Genomic DNA, 19,327 nt, shown 5'->3' on the forward strand with positions numbered 1-19,327 from the left:
AGCGCAAGAGGAGTGTGGAGGGGTCTAATTCACACATGAGAAATGACCGCAATTCAGAGGTGACTTTGCATAATGCCGTATTTATCACGTCGCCTCATTTCAGGCTACCAAGTTGTGCGGTCGTTTGTCATGCACTGAGCCGCGGTCAGATGCTGCGCTCCATCATTCAGAAACGCCGCTATGGAGAGGTGCTTCATCATGATGAACGCGGACTTGTAGCTGCTAGGAACACATAACCGGGCATGCCTGTTGCTTATGTCGTTGGCGAGACCTGTTGATTAATGGGATTCTTGGGTCTTTTTGAAGTGTTTGGATACATGTGTGAGAATTTTCTCATTCAAATAGATAGTACACCAATTGGCTGGAATTCATAATAATTGAATTTTCAATTTCAAATCGACTAAATAGATTCCATGTGCACCAAAACAAAAGTTGTGCAAAGCCTTACAGTTGGTTTTCTTTATAAAGCAGCCACAATCTGAGTAGAAAAGCTTGCCCTCTGCCAGCATGCTGTAGAGAAAGATCCTTACTCTCTGTGTAGAAGCAGTACTGTGTTGCATGACCGTGCAATTGTCATGTCGCACTGAAAGCTGAAAATTGTCCTGGGCAGGAGGAAGGGGTTAAAAAGTGCATAGTAGGCAAATGGTTAAAGCCCAGTTCCAGATTAAAAAAAATAATAAGTAGACATGTGTACTGATAAAAAATGTGTTCGTTTTCGTTTTTTTGCTTTTTTTCGTCAATTCGGAAAACCGAAAATTCGGATTTCCGAATTTTCGAATTTCCAAATTTTCGAATTCCGAATTTCCGGATTTTCAGAATTCAAAAATTCGAAAATTCAAAACTTCGAAAATCTGAAAAAAAGAAAGAAAATCAGTAAAATTCAAATAATAACTAACTATTAAATTATAGGTATTGGAATTTCTTTTCTGTATGTGAATGTAACGAATACAAATTTATCTGAAGTTACGAATTATCTGAAATAACAAATGCCGCATCTAAACAAATGGAATGGAACAAATTAATAATAAATAATAATAATAAAAAGGTTATATTATTATTATTGTTATTTATTATTATTATTAGATCGTTACGTTCCATTCGTTTAGATACGGCATTCGTTATTTTAGATAATTCATAACTTCGGATAAATTCGTACTCGTTACGTTCACTAACAGCCAAATTTGAAAGGAAATTCCAATACCTATAGTTTAATATTTATTATTAGTTATTTCAGATTTTCAAATTTTCAGATTTTCATTCTTTGGAATTTACAGATTTTCATTCTTATTCTTGGATTTTCAAGGTTCCAAATTTTAGAATTTTTTAATTTATGAAATTTTGAATATTCGAATTTCCGAACTTCCGAATTTGAATTTTCGAATTGATCCAATTTCCGAAATTTTCAAATTTCCGAAAATCCGAATTTTCAGAAATTCAGAATTTTCAGAAATTCGTTATTTCCAAAATCCTGAATTTCCGAAATTGAAAAATTCAGAAATTTCGGAATTAACGAATTTGTCAAAATTCGTTAAAAAACTAATTCGGAACTAAACAAATTGAACATGTCTAATAGACTAATTCAGAAATTCGTAATTTCGAAATTCGTAATTTCGGAAATGCGTAATTCAGAGATTTGGAAATTCGGAATTTCGGAAATTCGTAAATTGAAAAATTTGGAAATTTTGGAATTAACTAATTTGTCAAAATTTGTTAAAAAAACTCATTCGGAACTAAACGAATTGCACATGTCTAATAATAAGCCGTTGTAAAGAATTTAAAAAAAATCAGGTTTGGCTTTAGTAAGTATGCAGCCCCAGTCTCAGTAGAAAAGCCAATCCCTTGTCAGCATGCTGCAGAGAAGGACCCTTGCTCTCTGCAAGGAAGCAGTGATCCCTCTGCAGAGGTGTGACATGCCCCCTGTATCAGAACCAGGGAGCATGAGCTCTCGGTTTACTATTATTGCAGAAATTGCAACATCTGTGCACTTACATTAGATCTAGTATGTTTGTAAAACCTGGATATGGCTATAAAAAAACGTTACTGATTAGGTCTGAAAATCTTTCTCAATGTAACCAAATGGTAAAGATCACCTCTCTTCTGTCAGTCTTGCTTTTTGTACCGTTCAGTTTATACAGATGGTAACACATGTGACTGTCACGTTTGTTTTGTGCCTAAATCTCTTTGTGTCCTTTTAGGAAAAAAGTTCACGTTTAAGCACCAGCAAAGTACGAGAAAGAGGTAACTTTCCTGATTCCATCAGATCATGGAGCAATTTTAACTTTATATAGACTTTTTAATTTTCAGTAAATAACCAATCAATGCTTAATCATCTTCAAACTTTGGAGCTGATTACATCTCTAAGTGCACTATGTGGTCCAAAGTTGGTGGACTCCTGACCATCACACCTACAGTACAGTATATGAGATTGTTGGACATCCAATCCCAAACCCATGGCCAGTGGATAAAACAGCCTCCACTGTTCTCGGAAGGCTTTCCCCAAGAAATTGGAGTGTGTCTGTTGGGATTCGTAGCCATTCAACCAAAAGGACGTTTGAGAGGTCATGGATGAAAAGACCTAGCACACAGTCGGCTTTCCAATTTATCCCAAAGTTGTTCAGTAGGGTTGAGGTTGGGTACTAATGTTGGATGAGAAGTCCTGGCTCACAACTGGGATTCCAGTTCATCCCAAAGGTGTTCAGTCGGGGGTTGAGGTGAGGACTCTGTGTAGGTCATTGAGCCAAACAGAAGATTTGTGAGGAAAGGTACTGATGTTGGATGAGAAGACAAGGCTCACAATTAGCATTCCAAATCCATCCCAAAGGTGTTCAGTAAGGTTGAGGTCAGGTACTGATGTTGGATGAGAAGACCTGGTTCACAAGTGCCATTCTGGGTCATCCCAAAGGTATTCAGTAGGGTTAAGATGAGAACTCTGCATAGGCCATTCAGCCAAACAGAAGATTTGTAAGTTCAGGTACTGATGGTGAATGAGTAGACCTGGCTCACAATTAGCATTCCAATCTATCCCAAAGGTGTTCAGTATGGTTGAGATCTGGTACTGATGTTGGAGAAGAAGACCTGGCTCACATTTGGCAATTCGATTCATCCCAAATGTGTTCAGTAGGGTTGAGGTCAGGCTCTGATTTTGAAGGAGAAGACTTGGCTCACAATTGGCATTCTGATTAATCCCAAAGGTGTTCAGTAGGGTTGAGGAAAGGTACTGATGTTGGATGAAAAGACCTGGTGCACAATTGGCATTCTAGTTCATCCCAAAGGTGTTCAGTAGGGTTGAGGTCAGGTACTGATGGTGGATGAGAAGATGTGCGTAGAGGGTTCTTTACGGTAAGAGCAGTAAGAATGTGGAATTCTCTTCCACAAGCAGTGGATAGGCACCTAAACTACCACAACGTGGATATACAATGTAATATTGACATAAAGGCGCACACACACACAGGTTGAACTTGCATAATTACATAGCTACATAGTAGGCGAGATTGAAAAAAGACACAAGTCTATCAAGTCCAACCTGTGTGTGTGTGATTTTATGTCAGTATTACATTGTATATCCCTGTATGTTGTGGTCGTTCAGGTGCTTATCTAATAGATTTTTGAAATTATCGTTGCTCCTCACTGAAACTACTGCCTACGGAAGAGAATTCCACATCCTTACCACTCTTACAGTAAAGAACCCTCTACGCAGTTTAAGGTTAAACTACTTTTCTTCTCGTTTTAGAGAATGGCTGCGTGTCTTATTAAATTCCTTTTCACAGAAAAGTTTTATCCCTATTGTAAGGTCACCAGTATGGTGTTTGTACATTGAAATCATATCCCCTCTCGAGCGTCTCTTCTCCAGAGAGAATAAGTTCAGTGCTCGCAACCTTTCCTCATAACTAAGATCCTCCAGACCCTTTATTAGCTTTGTTGCCCTTCTTTGTACTCGCTCCATTTCCAGTACATCCTTCCTGAGGACTGGTGCCCAGAACTGGACAGCATACTCCAGGTGCAGCCGGACCAGAGTCTTGTAGAGCGGGAGAATTGTCGTTTTATCTCTGGAATTAATCCCCTTTTTAATGCATGCCAATATTCTGTTTGCTTTGCTTTGCTTGCAGCAGCTTGGCGTTGCATGCCATTGCTGAGCCTGTCATCTACTAGGACCCCCAGGTCCTTTTCCATCCTAGATTCCCCCAGAGGTTCTCCCCCCAGTGTATAGATTGTATTCATATTTTTGCCACCCAAATCCATTATTTTACATTTTTCTACATTAAACCTCATTTGCCATGTAGTTGCCCACCCCATTAATTTGTTCAGATCTTCTTGCAAAGTTTCCACCTCCTGCAGAGAAGTTATTGCCCTGCTTAGCTTAGTATCGTCTGCAAATACAGAGATTGAACTGTTTATCCCATCCTCGAGGTTGTTTATCAATAAATTAAATAGGATTGGTCCTAGCACAGAACCCTGGGGGACCCCACTTTCCACCCTGGACCATTCCGAGTACTCCCCATTTATCACCACCCTCTGAACTCGCCCTTGTAGCCAGTTTTCAATCCATGTACTCACCCTATGGTCCATGCCAATGGACCTTACTTTGTACAGTAAACGTTTATGGGGAACTGTGTCAAATGCTTTTGCAAAATCCAGATACACCACGTCTACAGGCCTTCCTTTATCTAGATGGCAACTCACCTCCTCATAGAAGGTTAGTAGATTTGGTAGGTTTGGTAGGTTTGGCAAGAACGATTCTTCATGAATCTATGCTGATTACTGCTAATGATACCGTTCTTATTACTGAAATCTTGTATATAGTCCCTTATCATCCCCTCCAAGAGTTTGCATACTATTGATGTTAGGCTAACTGGTCTGTAATTCCCAGGGATGTATTTTGGGCCCTTTTTAAATATTGGTGCTACATTGGCTTTTCTCCAATCAGTTGGTACCATTCCAGTCAGTAGACTGTTCATAAAAAGTAGGAACAATGGTCTGGCAATTACTTGACTGAGTTCCTTAAGGGCCATTGGGTGCAAGCCATCTGGTCCCGGTGACTTATTAATGTTAAGTTTTTTTTTTCCATTCTATAAATATCCCTCTCTCAATTTTTTTTTTTAATTGCTAGTTAATAACCATTTGTTCCTGACATGATGAGAAACCAGGAAAATGGAAAACCTACCGATATTTTCCTTTCCTGGTTCCTAACAGCAATATTTCTCTCCCATGGTTGCAAGTTTGACTCTGTACAAACCTTCACATTGGAGCAGGTCACATGCTTCTCCATGCCCAAAGTGCAATGGGAAAGATAACAGTATCTTTTTAATGATAAAACACTACCTGAATGTTTCACACTCTATTAGAGCAGTTGACAAGGTCTTGTGTGTACCAAACCCACCATAGTAGGCAGCCTTCTAGTGCCAGATGTTTGTGCCACCACAAGGTGCTTTAGCATCCAAGGCCAAAGGGCCAAAGTGAACTTCTCCGTTCCCCCATTAAGCTCCGAACTACATTAGGTGCATAGGTTGCCAGACCTGCTCTTTTTTGTACCCTCCTCCTTCTGAAAGTGGCCAACTTTTGTGCCTACACTCCATGTCCAGGCCCAGATGGGTAGAGATTGACCTGAGTATTTTCATGAATAGCATAGCTGAATTGTCTGGGCTTTGCCTTTCCTATAAACATATGCTTAGGCACGCTCTAATATAATAAGGAAATCAATCTCTGGGCACAGTGAAGGTTTTGTAGGTTTATTTAGGAAAGAAGATATCAGAGAAATATCAATGCATGCAGAGATCCTTGGATGTGGCAAGTGTACCAAGGATATGACCTCTTGCTCAAATGGGGGGCTTTTGAACTCCTATCCATCGGATAGGATGTCATGTAGGACCCCTCCCCCCTAAACATAAACATTTTTCATAATAAATGATTCCCTTACAAATTTGCATGTGCAGCACAATAATTGCAAGAAACTTTAATTTCTGTTGTCTTGAAAAACTTTAACAGTTTTACTGATCTCCTGACCACCTAAATATCATACTGTAGAACAACACCTATCCTGGACAGTTGTCATGTAGGATTCCCCAAACATAAACATATTTTCCATATTTAATGATTCCCTTTAGAAATTTGTTCGTGCAGCATAATAATTACAAGAGACATTCATTTCTGTTTTTAGGAAACACCAACAGCTTTACCGATCTCCTGACCCCCAAATTCCTTACTGTAGAACAGTGGTCTCCAAACTGTGGCTTGGGGGCCAGATGCCGCCTTTTGCTTGCTCTTATCCGGCCCTTGGGGCACTGTTTTCCTCCTCTGATACCAACAATGGGACATAATTCCTCCCCGCTGACTCCAATAAAGGGGCAGAATTCCTTCCAATGACACCAACAATGGGGCACAATTCCTGCTAATGACACCAAAGATGGGGAACAGTTCCTCATAATGACACCAACAATGGGGCCCAATGATAGGGTACAATTCCTCCCAATGAAAACAACGATGGGGCACAATTCCTCCCACTGATACCAAAGATGGGGCATTGTTTAATCCCACTGATGTCAGCACCCTCTCTTCTTCCAATGACTATAGTCCGGCCCCCTTAGGTCTGAATATTGGCACGCATTAAAAAGGGGATTAATTCCAGAGATAAAACAATAATTCTCCCACTCTACAAGACTCTGGTCCGGCCGCACCTGGAGTATGCTGTCCAGTTCTGGGCACCAGTCCTCAGGAAGGATGTGCTGGAAATGGAGCGAGTACAGAGAAGGGCAACAAAGCTAATAAAGGATCTGGAGGATATTAGTTATGAGGAAATATACATATATGTTAACGCACAGGACCAATGATAATGCAATAGAGATAATGCAATAAAATGATGCAATAAATAATGCAATACAAAAATGCAGTGGGATATACAGTAGACTAAAGGTAGGGATAAGTCTGTAATTGCTGGAGATATAAAGAGCCCATGACGAATAGTCACTGTAGTTAAAAAACTGTGGTTTAAGAACTTGGGTGTCTCTGTATAGGAACCAGAGCTAAGGGCAAGTTTTTCCAGGTGAGCGAAGTCAGCTCTCTAATACACAGGAGAAAAAAAACAAAGGAAAGCGCCTCTGAGTGCAGGTATTTATTAGTAACAATAGATAAGTAATCCACACTTACAAGGAAGTAAGGAAAGAACAGCTCCGAAGGGGGGGCAACTCATGGATCAGTCCCAACGTCCATAGCGAGGATAAGCAGCAGAGTGACTCCGGAGGGATGGCCGTGGTCCACCGCAAGGAGAGAACAAACAGCTGGGCTAGATGGACGTTCCGTAATCCAACAGGGCGCTTGTGGGCGTGTGACGTCACCAGAGTAGAAGGGACCACAACGATTTTCAGAGCATGTGCGAAGCTCACACTGGGCATGCGCGATCCTTTATCAAGTGTAGGGTGAATGGGGAAGGACGGAGACTTAAATAGCTCCACATATTGGGACAAAAAAACACTGCAGCTGACAGGAGAAAACGAATAAATAGCAAAGCTTTCAGTTTTACAAATGGTACCACATGATCTCCTGAAGAAGCTCCACAGAGCGAAACATGTTGAGAAAAAAAGTGGTATTTGTATCATAAATTGTTGTTGCACTTTATGAATTTTTGGGAAATTGTTGTATTATGCATGGCCTGTCAATAGGCTTTTTTAAACTTATTTGTAATAAAAAAAATTCTCTTTTATTCCAATATGGTTTGAACCTGTGTTAACAATTTTTCATATTGACACCTCTAAAGTCCCAAGGCTCTATGCCTACAGCCCTTTTTTACTAAAGATAAAAAGGCATGAGAGGCATGGCTGGTTATAAAGATATAAAAGAATTCCTAAATAAATATATTAAAAAAATATAAAAAAGAAAAAAAGCCTAAATAATTATTAAAAAAGAAAAAAAAGAAAATAGTAATAAATAATAATAATTAAAAAAAAAAAAAAAAATATATATATATATATATATATATATATATATATGTATACGGTGTATATATATATATATATATATATATATATATATATATATTAAAAAGGAGCCAAGGATAATGATAATAGCTATGGATAAAGGACACAAGTAAATGATAGCAGTGCCTGAAAAACTAGATTATTGTATTATACTGCATGAGGCACAATCATATTGACAAAATAATGTATCATGTAAAAACGGCATCTGCCTAGAAGATGGATATTGGTAGATAAATTGAATAGTACAGATAAAGAATTGTTATTTAAAATGTATAAATAAAAGGGCATTACACCAATGGGGAAATATGACTAGTAATAAAACTGCTGGTGGCAATTGATGGAAGTGTCTGCACATATACATGTGAACCCATGTAAATGTGCATACAAGATAAATTCATATCTGTAGGGGTACATGCCAAAAAATGCGTGTGGATGCATGTGAAAAAATTATTATTGTTTTAGTTATGAGGAAAGGTTGCGAGCACTGAACTTATTCTCTCTGGAGAAGAGATGCTTGAGAGGGGATATAATTTCAATATACAAATACTGTACTGGTGACCCCACAATAGGAATAAAACTTTTTTGCGGAAGTGAGTTCAACAAGACTCGTGGCCACTCATTAAAATTAGAAGAAAAGAGGTTTAACCTTAAACTGCGTAGAGGGTTCTTTACTGCAAGAGCGGCAAAGGACGTGGAATGGTGGCGGGGAGCATTGATAGTTTCAAGAAACTATTAGATAAGCACCTGAACGACCACAACATACAGGGATATACAATGCAATACTGACACATAATCACACACATAGGTTGGACTTGATGGACTTGTGTCTTTTTTCGACCTCACCTACTATGTAACTATGTAAGGACAGTAAACTGGCCCTTTATTTATAAAGTCTGGAGACCCCTGCTGTAGAACAAGGAGACCAACCGTCTCTATGCATCACAGCACGACTCTCCATAACTGGGAAAATAACAGTTTGTTCCAATAACATCTTTCTGCAAAGTCATTCTAACAAGTGAACCTAACATTAGCATATAAGCACTTCGTAAGTAGTACAGCCTATAATATTTTTTCTTTATCAAATCCCATTTTATCTTGACAGGAGGGCTGTTTGTGGGTCTCTCAGAGGAAATACCGCGCAGTAAAATATTAAGCGAATCTGCCCTACAGTATTACATCAAACAGTACAAAAAGAGCGGATTCAGGTAAGACTGGAATTGGTGCATAGAAAGCCAACAGCTGTTGCTTAATACTTTATGGTGTAACTGCCTTTATTAAACGTAGCTAGTAGGACTGAAAATTCAGGGGCCAAGACGAGGCTGCACCTAATATAGCTGGAGATTCCTTCTAGGGCACCCGAGGAGCCATAAAATCCCAAGGTGCTTTTTTATGCAAATCAGCTCCGCCCACCTTTGACTCCTACACCTCTCTATTGGTCGGTAATACACCCTTCCATTCCAAGGAAGTATTACTGAGTAGCAGGCTAGTGTTCCATCCTGATATGTAGATCGAATGCACACGGAATCTAGGCTCTTGAATCAGAACAACGATGGTCATGAAAGGTAAAATTACCGTCAGGTAAATGGTACAATAGTAACATAAAATGTGTACTTACTGAAAATATCTTATGGGCTCCCTGTGATCTTGGTGGAAATGTTAACCATTTCAATCTGTCTCTACTTCCTATTTTTTTTAGAGGACCATTAAACTGGTACAGAAACACGGATCGGACCTGGAAGTGGGCGAAAACTGCCCATGACTGGAAGGTAAGTTTTACATAGACAGGTTAAACAGAGGGTTAGTGCCAAAGTTACAGGGAGGATTAGCATTTGTTTTACAGGAAGGATTAGTGTTAGGGTTACAGGAAGGATTAGTGTTAGGGTTACAGGAAGGATTAGTGTTAGAGTTACAGGAAGGATTAGTGTTAGGGTTACAGGAAGGATTAGTGTTAGGGTTACAGGGGGGTTAGTGTTAGGGGGAGGGTTAGTGTTGGGGTTACAAGGAGGGTTATTGTTAGGGTTATAGGGAGGGTTACGGTTACAGGAATGGTTAGTGTTAGGGCTACAAGGAAGGTTAGTGTTATGGGGCGTACACACGGTCTGACTTTTCGTCTACAAAAGTCCGACAGCCTGTCCGACAGACTTCCGGCGGACTTTCGGCGGACTTGCAGCAGACTTTCTAACGAACTGACTTGCCTACACACGACCACACAAAAGTCCGACGGATTCGTACGTGATGACGTACACCGGACTAAAATAAGGAAGTTCATAGCCAGTAGCCAATAGCTGCCCTAGCGTGGGTTTTTGTCCGTCGGACTAGCACACAGACGAGCGGATTTCGGGGTCCGTCGTAGTTACGACGTAAAGATTTGAAGCATGTTTCAAATCTAAAGTCCGTCGGATTTGAGGCTGAAAAAGTCTGCTGAAAGTCCGGAGAAGCCCACACACGATCGGATTACCAGCCAGCTTTAGTCCGTCGGCGTCCGTTGGACTTTTGTAGACGAAAAGTCCGACCGTGTGTACGCCCCATTAGGGTTATAGGAAGGGTTAGTGTTACAGGGAGGGTTATTGTTAGAATTACAGGGGGTTAGTGTAATGCCGCGTACACACAATCGGACTTTTCAGCTAAAAAAGTCCGACAGCCCGTCCGACAGACTTTCGACAGACTTTTGGCGGACTTTCAACAGACTTTCTAACGACCGGACTTGCCTACATACGATCACACCAAAGTCTGACGGATTCGTACGTGATGACGTACGACCGGACTAAAATAAGGAAGTTGATAGCCAGTAGCCAATAGCTGCCCTAGCGTGGGTTTTTGTCCGTCGGACTAGCGTACAGACGAGCGGATTTCTGGGTCCGGCGGAGTTACGACGTAAAGATTTGAAGCATGTTCCAAATCTAAAGTCAGTTAGATTTGCGACTGGAAAAGTCAGTTGAAGGTCCGGTGAAGCCCATACACGATCGGATTGTTCCGCCGGATTTGGTCCGTCGGCATCCGTCGGACAAGTCCGGTCGAAAAGTCCGACCGTGTGTACGCGGCATTATGGGGAGGGTTAGTGTTAGGGTTATAGGGAGGGTTTGTGATACAGGAAGGGTTAGTGTTAGGGTTACAAAGAGGATTTGTATTTGATTTACAAGGAGGATTAGTGTTGGGGTTACAAGGAGGGTTATTGTTAGTGTTACAGGGAGGATTATTATTAGTGTTACAGGAATGGTTTGTGTTATGGGAGGGTTAGTGTTAGGGTTTTAGGGAGTGTTAGGGTTAGGATTACAGGGAGGGTTAGTGTTAGGATTACAGGGAGGGTTAGTGTTAGGATTACAGGGAGGGTTAGTGTTAGGATTACAGGGAGGGTTAGTGTTACTATTACAGGGAGGGTTAGTATTAGGGTTACAGGGAGAGATAGTGTTACAGTTATGGTTAGTTTTAGCGTTATTAGGGTTAAGCCTCTTTCACACGGCCGATCTGTTCAGGTCCGCCTGTCAGTTTTTTAGGCGGACCTGAACGGACACTCCATGGAGGTCTATGGAGCGTCGGATGTCAGCGGTGACATGTCCGCTTACATCCGACCCACTTTGATCCGAAAAAGTGTGACGGAGGAAAAACCTACTTTTCCATCCGTCTGCGGTTTGGATTGGGTGACGACAGACTCTACAGTCCGTCGTCATCCGATCCCCCATAGGGGAGAGCGGCGCTCTGACAGGTCCTGTCCTGGTCCCGGTCACACTGTGCAGCAACGGACCTGTCATCTGCCTGCTCAGCGGGGATCGACGCAGCGATCCACAGCTGAGCAGAGCGGGCTCCGTACATGGACACGTCCGTGTGAAGGAGCCCTTACAGGGAAGATTAGTATTTGATTTACAGGAATGGTTAGTCATAGGGTTACAGGGAGGGTTAGTGTTAGGGTTATAGGGAGGTAGTGTTACAGTAATGGTTAGTTTTAGCATTACAGGGAGGATTAGTGTTAGGGTTACAAGGTGGGTTAGTGTTAGGGTTATAGGAAGGGTTAGTGTTACAGGGAGGGTTATTGTCAGAATTACAGGGGGTTAGTGTTATGGGGAGGGTTAATGTTAGGGTTATAAACAGGATTCGTATTTGATTTACAAGGAGGATTAGTGTTAGGGTTACAAGGAGGGTTATTGTTAATGTTACAGGGAGAATTATTATTAGTGTTACAGGAATGGTTAGTGTTAGGGTTTTAGCGAGGGTTAGTGTTAGGGTTATAGGGAGGGGGGTAGTGTTACAGTTATGGTTAGTTTTAGCGTTATTAGGGTTACAGGGAGGATTAGTATTTGATTTACAGGAATGGATAGTCATAGGGTTACAGGGAGGGTTAGTTTTAGGGTTATAGGGAGTTAGTATTAAAGTAATGGTTAGTTTTAGCATTACAGGGAGGATTGGTATTTGATTTACAGGAAGGATTAGTGTTAGGTTTACAAGGAGGGTTAGTGTTGGGGTTACTGGGAGGGAGAGTTAGTGTTGGGGTTACAGGGGGGGGGATCAGTGTTATAGTTACAGGCAGTTTTAGTGTCTGGAAAGTTTGTATCACAGGGAGGGTTAGTGTTAGGGTTATAGGGCGTTAGTGTTACAGTGAGGGTTATTATTAGGGTTACAGGGAGGATTAGTATTTGATTTACAGGAAGGATTAGTGTTATGCCCCGTACACACGGTCGGACTTTGTTCGGACATTCAGACAACAAAATCCTAGGATTTTTTCTGACGGATGTTGGCTCAAACTTGTCTTGCATACACACGGTCACACAAAGTTGTCGGAAAATCCGATCGTTCTGAACGCGGTGACGTAAAACACGTACATCGGGACTATAAACGGGGCAGTGGCCAATAGCTTTCATCTCTTTATTTATTCTGAGCATGCGTGGCACTTTGTCCGTCGGATTTGCGTACACACGATCGGAATTTTGTTGTCGGAAAATTTTATCTCCTGCTCTCCAACTTTGTGTGTCGGAAAATCCGATGGAAAACGTCCGATGGAGCCCACACACGGTCGGAATTTCCGACAACACGCTCCGATCGGACATTTTCCATCGGAAAATCCGACCATGTGTACGGGGCATTAGGTTTACAGGCAGGTTTAGTGTCTGAAAAGTTGGTATCACAGGGAGGGTTAGTGTTATGCCGAGTACACACGGGCGGACTTTTCGACCTGACTGGTCCGACGGGACGAATCCATCGGACAATCCGACCGTGTGTGGGCTTCACCGGACCTGCAGCGGACTTTTTCGGTCGAAAAATCAGAGGGACTTTAGATTTAGAACATGTTTCAAATCTTTCCAACGGACTCGAGTCCGGTCGAAAAGTCCGCTCGTCTGTATGCTAGTCCGACGGACGAAAACCGACACTAGGGCAGCTATTGGCTACTGGATATCAACTTCCTTATTTTAGTCCGGTCGTACGTCATCACGTACGAATCCGTTGGACTTTGGTGTGATCGTGTGTAGGCAAGTCCGTTCGTTCGAAAGTCCTTCGGAAGTCCATCAAAAGTCCGTTGGAAAGACCGTCGGACCTTTGATGCTGAAAAGTCCGCCTGTGTGTACACGGCATTCGGGTTACAGGGAATGTAGGTATTGATTAAATTGATGATAGGCAACTCCTATCCTCATATTGATTAGTGGTTCCAAATTAAAAATAACTACTGCAGTAGGGAACAGACACAAAAGATACGCTCAGCATCTTTCCAAATTACTGTTCTGCTTTATTATGACGCAATTGAAGGTTTTTTATGCACATGATTACGTAGGTACCACATTAATAATACAATTGTACGTTTATAACAAGGGGCGTTACATAGGCAGGCTTATTCTAATCAGGACTCAAAAGAATGTAAACATTTACTGAAAACATTATTAGTGCCGTGTGCACAGTGAGTGCAGTGTGCAATACATACAAAATACAATACAATTATATACAGAACTTACAAATTTCCATTACAGTATTAAGGTTACAGAGAAACTTAGTACTTTTTAGTTTTTAGGTACCCTTCCATACCATGCCCCCTTTACATACCCTTCCATATCCTCCACTTTTAGAATCCTTAACAATACGTCCTGGACTGGGTTGATAGGATGATACTATCCTGCTTGGAAGTTGGTTCCTTTAGGAGCAATGTGGGACCTACATACCCACCACATCCCTTGGGTAGTAAAGCAGGCTTTATAACCACACGTTGCCCAGAGTTCTTCTTTAAGAAGGCAGTTTATTATATGCAGTAAAGGTCTTTGCTCTGCCTGAATAAATAAGCGTGCTGTTTTTTTCAATTCTAGTATTATATATATGCATCAGTTTTAGTACACATGTCTATGTTCTATAGTAACGACCGCTGTTTATTTCTATGTAAGATCCTGGTGCCAGCACTGATGGTAACAGCCGGGAGGGATTTTGTCCTGCTGCCTGCCATGACCACCGGCATGGAAAATCGGGTGAGCTGAAATTTTCGTTATATATGTTCAATAAGTGCAAGAAAATACCTGTTGACCCTGCTAACTATTGGTTATTAGCTATCTCTGTAGATTACAGAACACCCCCACCTTCCATGTTATAGAGATAGCCCTAACACACTTCCTGTCCTAGGGTGACAATGCTGCTCTTCCATAGATATGGTACCATGAGCATTGTCATCCTATGACAGGAAGTGTGTTACTGGCAGGATCACCAGGTGAAAAAGGGGAATAAGCCCAAAGAAGACTAATGCAGCCACCATATCTAAGGGCTGGAGACACAGGGCACACAGCAGCGCTCTTAGAGATACAGGGCACACAGCAGCACTCTTGAAAATACAGGGCACACAGCAGCGCTCTTGGAGACACAGGGCACACAGCAGCACTCTTGGAGACACAGGGCACACAGCAGCCCTCTAGGACACACAGGGCACACAGCAGCCCTCTAGGACACACAGGGCACACAGCAGCCCTCTAGGACACACAGGGTACACAGCAGCGTTCTTGGAGACACAGGGCACACAGCAGTGCTCTTGGAGGCACAGGGCACAAAGCAGCGCGCTTGGAGACACGGGGCACAAAGCAGCGCTCTTGGGGACACAGGGTATACAGCAGCACTCTTGGAGACACGGAACACAAAGCAGCACTCTTGGAGACACGGAACACAAAGCAGCGCTCTTGGAGACACAGGGCACAATGCAGCGCTCTTGGAGACACAGGGCACAAAGCAGCACTCTTGGAGACACGGGGCACAAAGCAGCGCTCTTGGAGACACGGGGCACAAAGCAGCGCTCTTGGAGACACAGGGCACAATGCAGAGCTCTTGGAGACACAGGGCACAATGCAGCACTCTTGGAGACACAGGGCACAAAGCAGCACTCTTGGAGACACGGGGCACAAAGCAGCGCTCTTGGAGACACGGGGCACAAAGCGGCACTCTTGGAGACACAGGGTACACAGCAGCACTCTTGGAGACACAGGGCACACAGCAGCGCTCTTGGAGACACAGGGCACACAGCAGCGCTCTTGGAGATACAGGGCACACAGCAGCGCTCTTGGACACACAGGGTACACAGCAGCGTTCTTGGAGACACGGAACACAAAGCAGCACTCTTGGAGACACAGGGCACAATGCAGCGCTCTTGGAGACACAGGGCACAATGCAGCGCTCTTGGAGACACAGGGCACAAAGCAGCACTCTTGGAGACACAGGGCACACAGCAGCACTCTTGGAGACACAGGGCACACAGCAGCACTCTTGGAGACACAGGGCACACAGCAGCACTCTTGGAGACACGGCACAAACCAGCGCTGTTGGAGACACAGGGTACACAGAAGTGCACTTAAAAACTTGAGGAGCACTTGAGGACACAAGGCACACTTGGAGGCATGGGGTACACATAAGCACTTTGGAAACAGAGTGCACAGATGCACAGTAAAAGTGTGCTTTGGAAACCCTGGATGCACTTGAGGACACTCAAAAGTGTTCTTGGATACACAGGGAGTACAGAAGCGCACTTAGAGGCACCTTAAGCACATGAGCACCTTTGTAGGCACTGGGCAAACAGGGTTGTACTTGAAGACACGGGCGCCCCGAACACACTTGCAGACATGGAGTGCTTAGGCACAGAGACACTGAGCGGCATGAGAAAGGCAAGGGTGCTTGTAAAGCAGGCACTGTGAAAGAGAGGGAGACTGAAGTCACAGGGGGTTCAGCATAGCGACGCATTGCTGAAATGCCGTGCCACCTCTGGCCTAGCCCTTTGAAAGCCAATCAGGAGGGCTGTCTCTCAGGCTGAGGCACCCACACTGCATTGCAACCCAGACATGTTTGTGGTTGTGCTCTGCATACAGTGCCTTGAAAAAGTATTCATACCCATTGAAACTTTCCACATTTTTCAAGTTGCAACCAAAAACGTACTGTAAATGTAGTTTTTTGGGGATTTTATGTGATAGATCAACACAAAGTGGCTCATAATTGTGAATTTAAAGGAAAATGATAATTTGTTTACAAATAAATATGTGAAAAGTGTAGGGTACATTTGTATTCAGCCCCCCCTGAGTCAATACTTTGTAGAACCTCCTTTCACTGCAATTACAGCTGCAAGTCTTTTTTGGGGATGTCTCTACCAGCTTTGCACATCTAGAGAGGGACATTTTTGCCCATTCTTCTTTGTAAAATATCTCAAGTTTTGTCAGATTGGATGGAGAGCGTCTGAGAACAGCAATTTTCAAGTCTTGCCATAGATTCTCAATTGGATTTAGGCCTGGACTTTGACTATACCATTCTAAATGTTTACTGTACAAAATAAGGTCCGTTGGCATGGACCATAGGGTGAGTACATGGATTGAAAACTGGCTACAAGGGCGAGTTCAGAGGGTGGTGATAAATGGGGAGTACTCAGAATGGTCAGGGGTGGATAGTGGGGTCCCCCAGGGTTCTGTGCTGGGACCAATCCTATTTAATTTGTTCATAAATGACCTGGAGGATGGGATAAACAGTTCAATCTCTGTATTTGCAGACGATACTAAGCTAAGCAGGGCAATAACTTCTCCGCAGGATGTTTTGGGTGGCAAAAATATGAATGCAATCTATACACTGGGGAGGAGAACCTCTGGGGGAATCTAGGATGGAAAAGGACCTGGGGGTCCTAGTAGATGATAGGCTCAGCAATGGCATGCAATGCCAAGCTGCTGCTAACAAAGCAAACACAATATTGGCATGCATTAAAAAGGGGATCAACTCCAGAGATAAAACGATAATTCTCCCGCTCTACAAGACTCTGGTCCAGCCGCACCTGGAGTATGCTGTCCAGTTCTGGGCACCAGTCCTCAGGAAGGATGTACTGGAATTGGAGTGAGTACAAAGAAGGGCAACAAAGCTAATAAAGGGTCTGGAGGATATTGGTTATGAGGAAAGGTTGCGAGCACTGAACTTATTCTCTCTGGAGAAGAGACGCTTGAGAGGGGATATGATTTCAATTTATAAATACTATACTGGTGACCCCACAATAGGGATAAAACTTTTTCGCAGAAGGGAGTTTAATAAGATCCGTGGCCACTCATTAAAAGAGGTTTAACCTTAAACTACGTACGCAGCGTGTCCCTGGAGCCAATGCGCGTGCCCGATGATCGTACATTGAAATCATATCCCCTCTCAAGCGTCTCTTCTCCAGAGAGAACACGTTCAGCGCTCGTAACCTTTCCTCATAACTAAGATCCTCCAGACCCTTTAATAGCTTTGTTGCCCTTCTTTGTACTCGCTCCATTTCCAGTACGTCCCTCCTGAGGATTGGTGCCCAGAACTGGACAGCACTCCAGGTGCGGCCGGACCAGAGTCTTGTAGAGTGGGAGAATTATCGCTTTATCTCTGGAGTTGATCCCATTTTTAATGCATGCCAATATTCTGTTTGCTTTGCTTGCAGCAGGTTGGCATTGCATGCCATTGCTGAGCCTATCATCTACTAGGACCCCCAGGTCCTTTTCCATCCTAGATTCCCCCAGAGGTTCTCCCCCCAGTGTATAGATTGCATTCATATTTTTGCCACCCAAATGTATTATTTTACATTTTTCTACATTAAACCTCATTTGCCATGTAGTCGCCCACCCCATTAATTTGTTCAGATCTTCTTGCAAAGTTTCCACATCCTGCGGAGAAGTTTTTGCCCTGCTTAGCTTAGTATCGTCCACAGATACAGAGATTGAACTGTTTACCCCATCCTCCAGGTGGTTTATGAATAAATTAAATAGGATTGGTCCCAGCACAGAACCCTGGGGGACCCCACTACCCACTCCTGACCATTCTGAGTACTCCCCATTTATCACCACCCTCTGAACTCACCCTTGTAGCCAGTTTTCAATCCATGTACTCACCCTATGGTCCATGCTAACGCACCTTATTTTGTACAGTAAATGTTTATGGGGAACTGTGTCAAATGCTTTAGCAAAATCCAGATACACCACGTCTACGGGCCTTCCTTTATCTAGATGGCAACTCACCTCCTCATAGAAGGTTAATAGATTGGTTTGTCAAGAACGATTCTTCATGAATCCATGCTGATTACTGCTAATAATACCGTTTTCATTACTAAAATGTATATAGTCCCTTATCATCCCCTCCAAGAGCTTACATACTATTGATGTTAGGCTAACTGGTCTGTAATTCCTAGGGATGCATTTTGGGCCCTTTTTTAAATATTGGTGCTACATTGGCTTTTCTCCAATCACCTGGTATCATTCCGTCAGTAGACTGTCAGTAAAAATTGGGAACAATGATCTGGCAATTACTTGACTGAGTTCCCTAAGGACCCTCGGGTGCAAGCCATCTGGTCCCGGTGACTTATTAATGTTACGTTTTTCAAGTCTATTTCTAATTCTGTCCTCTGTTAACCATGGAGGTGCTTCCTGAGATGTGTCATGAGGATAAACACTGCAGTTTTGGTTACTGAAGCCCCCCAATTCCCTCGTGTAGACTGAGGAGAAAAATAAATTCAATACCTTCGCCATCTCCCCATCCTTTGTAACCAGATGTCCTTCCTCATTCTTTATGGGGCCAATATGGTCTGTCCTCCCTCTTTTACTGTTTATATACTTAACCGCTTGCTGACCAGCCGCCACAGTTGCACTGCGGCAACATGGCTCGGCTGCGCGAATCGCCGTCATGTTACGTCGGTAACATATGCGGCCACTAGGGCTCGCCCACGGAGCCGTTGCGAGTGCCCGGCGGTTGCGATCACCGCTGGGCTCCCGCGATCGCTCGGGGCACACCGAGAACTGGGATGTGTGTGTGTAAACACACAGTTTCCGGTTCTCTGAGGGGAGAACAGACAGATTGTCTGTTCATAAAGAGTATGAACAGCAATCTCTCATCTCCCCTGCACAGTCCCCTCCCCCCTTTAGTTAGAA

The 19,327-nt window shown here is 43.0% G+C and overlaps 1 protein-coding gene across 1 annotated transcript in view; it reads left to right on the top strand.

Annotated features, from left to right (window-relative positions):
- Positions 1-19,327, top strand: part of EPHX2 (epoxide hydrolase 2) — a 154,315-nt gene that overhangs the window by 105,180 nt on the left and 29,808 nt on the right. Inside the window, exons 14-17 of the mRNA XM_073624886.1 lie at positions 2,196-2,238; positions 9,070-9,172; positions 9,664-9,733; positions 14,324-14,404. Of these exons, the coding sequence (XP_073480987.1) occupies positions 2,196-2,238; positions 9,070-9,172; positions 9,664-9,733; positions 14,324-14,404 (297 nt within the window). The remainder of the gene's footprint in view (positions 1-2,195; positions 2,239-9,069; positions 9,173-9,663; positions 9,734-14,323; positions 14,405-19,327) is intronic.

Source organism: Aquarana catesbeiana, linkage group LG04, assembly GCF_042186555.1.
Source record: "Aquarana catesbeiana isolate 2022-GZ linkage group LG04, ASM4218655v1, whole genome shotgun sequence".
NCBI lineage: Eukaryota > Metazoa > Chordata > Amphibia > Anura > Ranidae > Aquarana > Aquarana catesbeiana.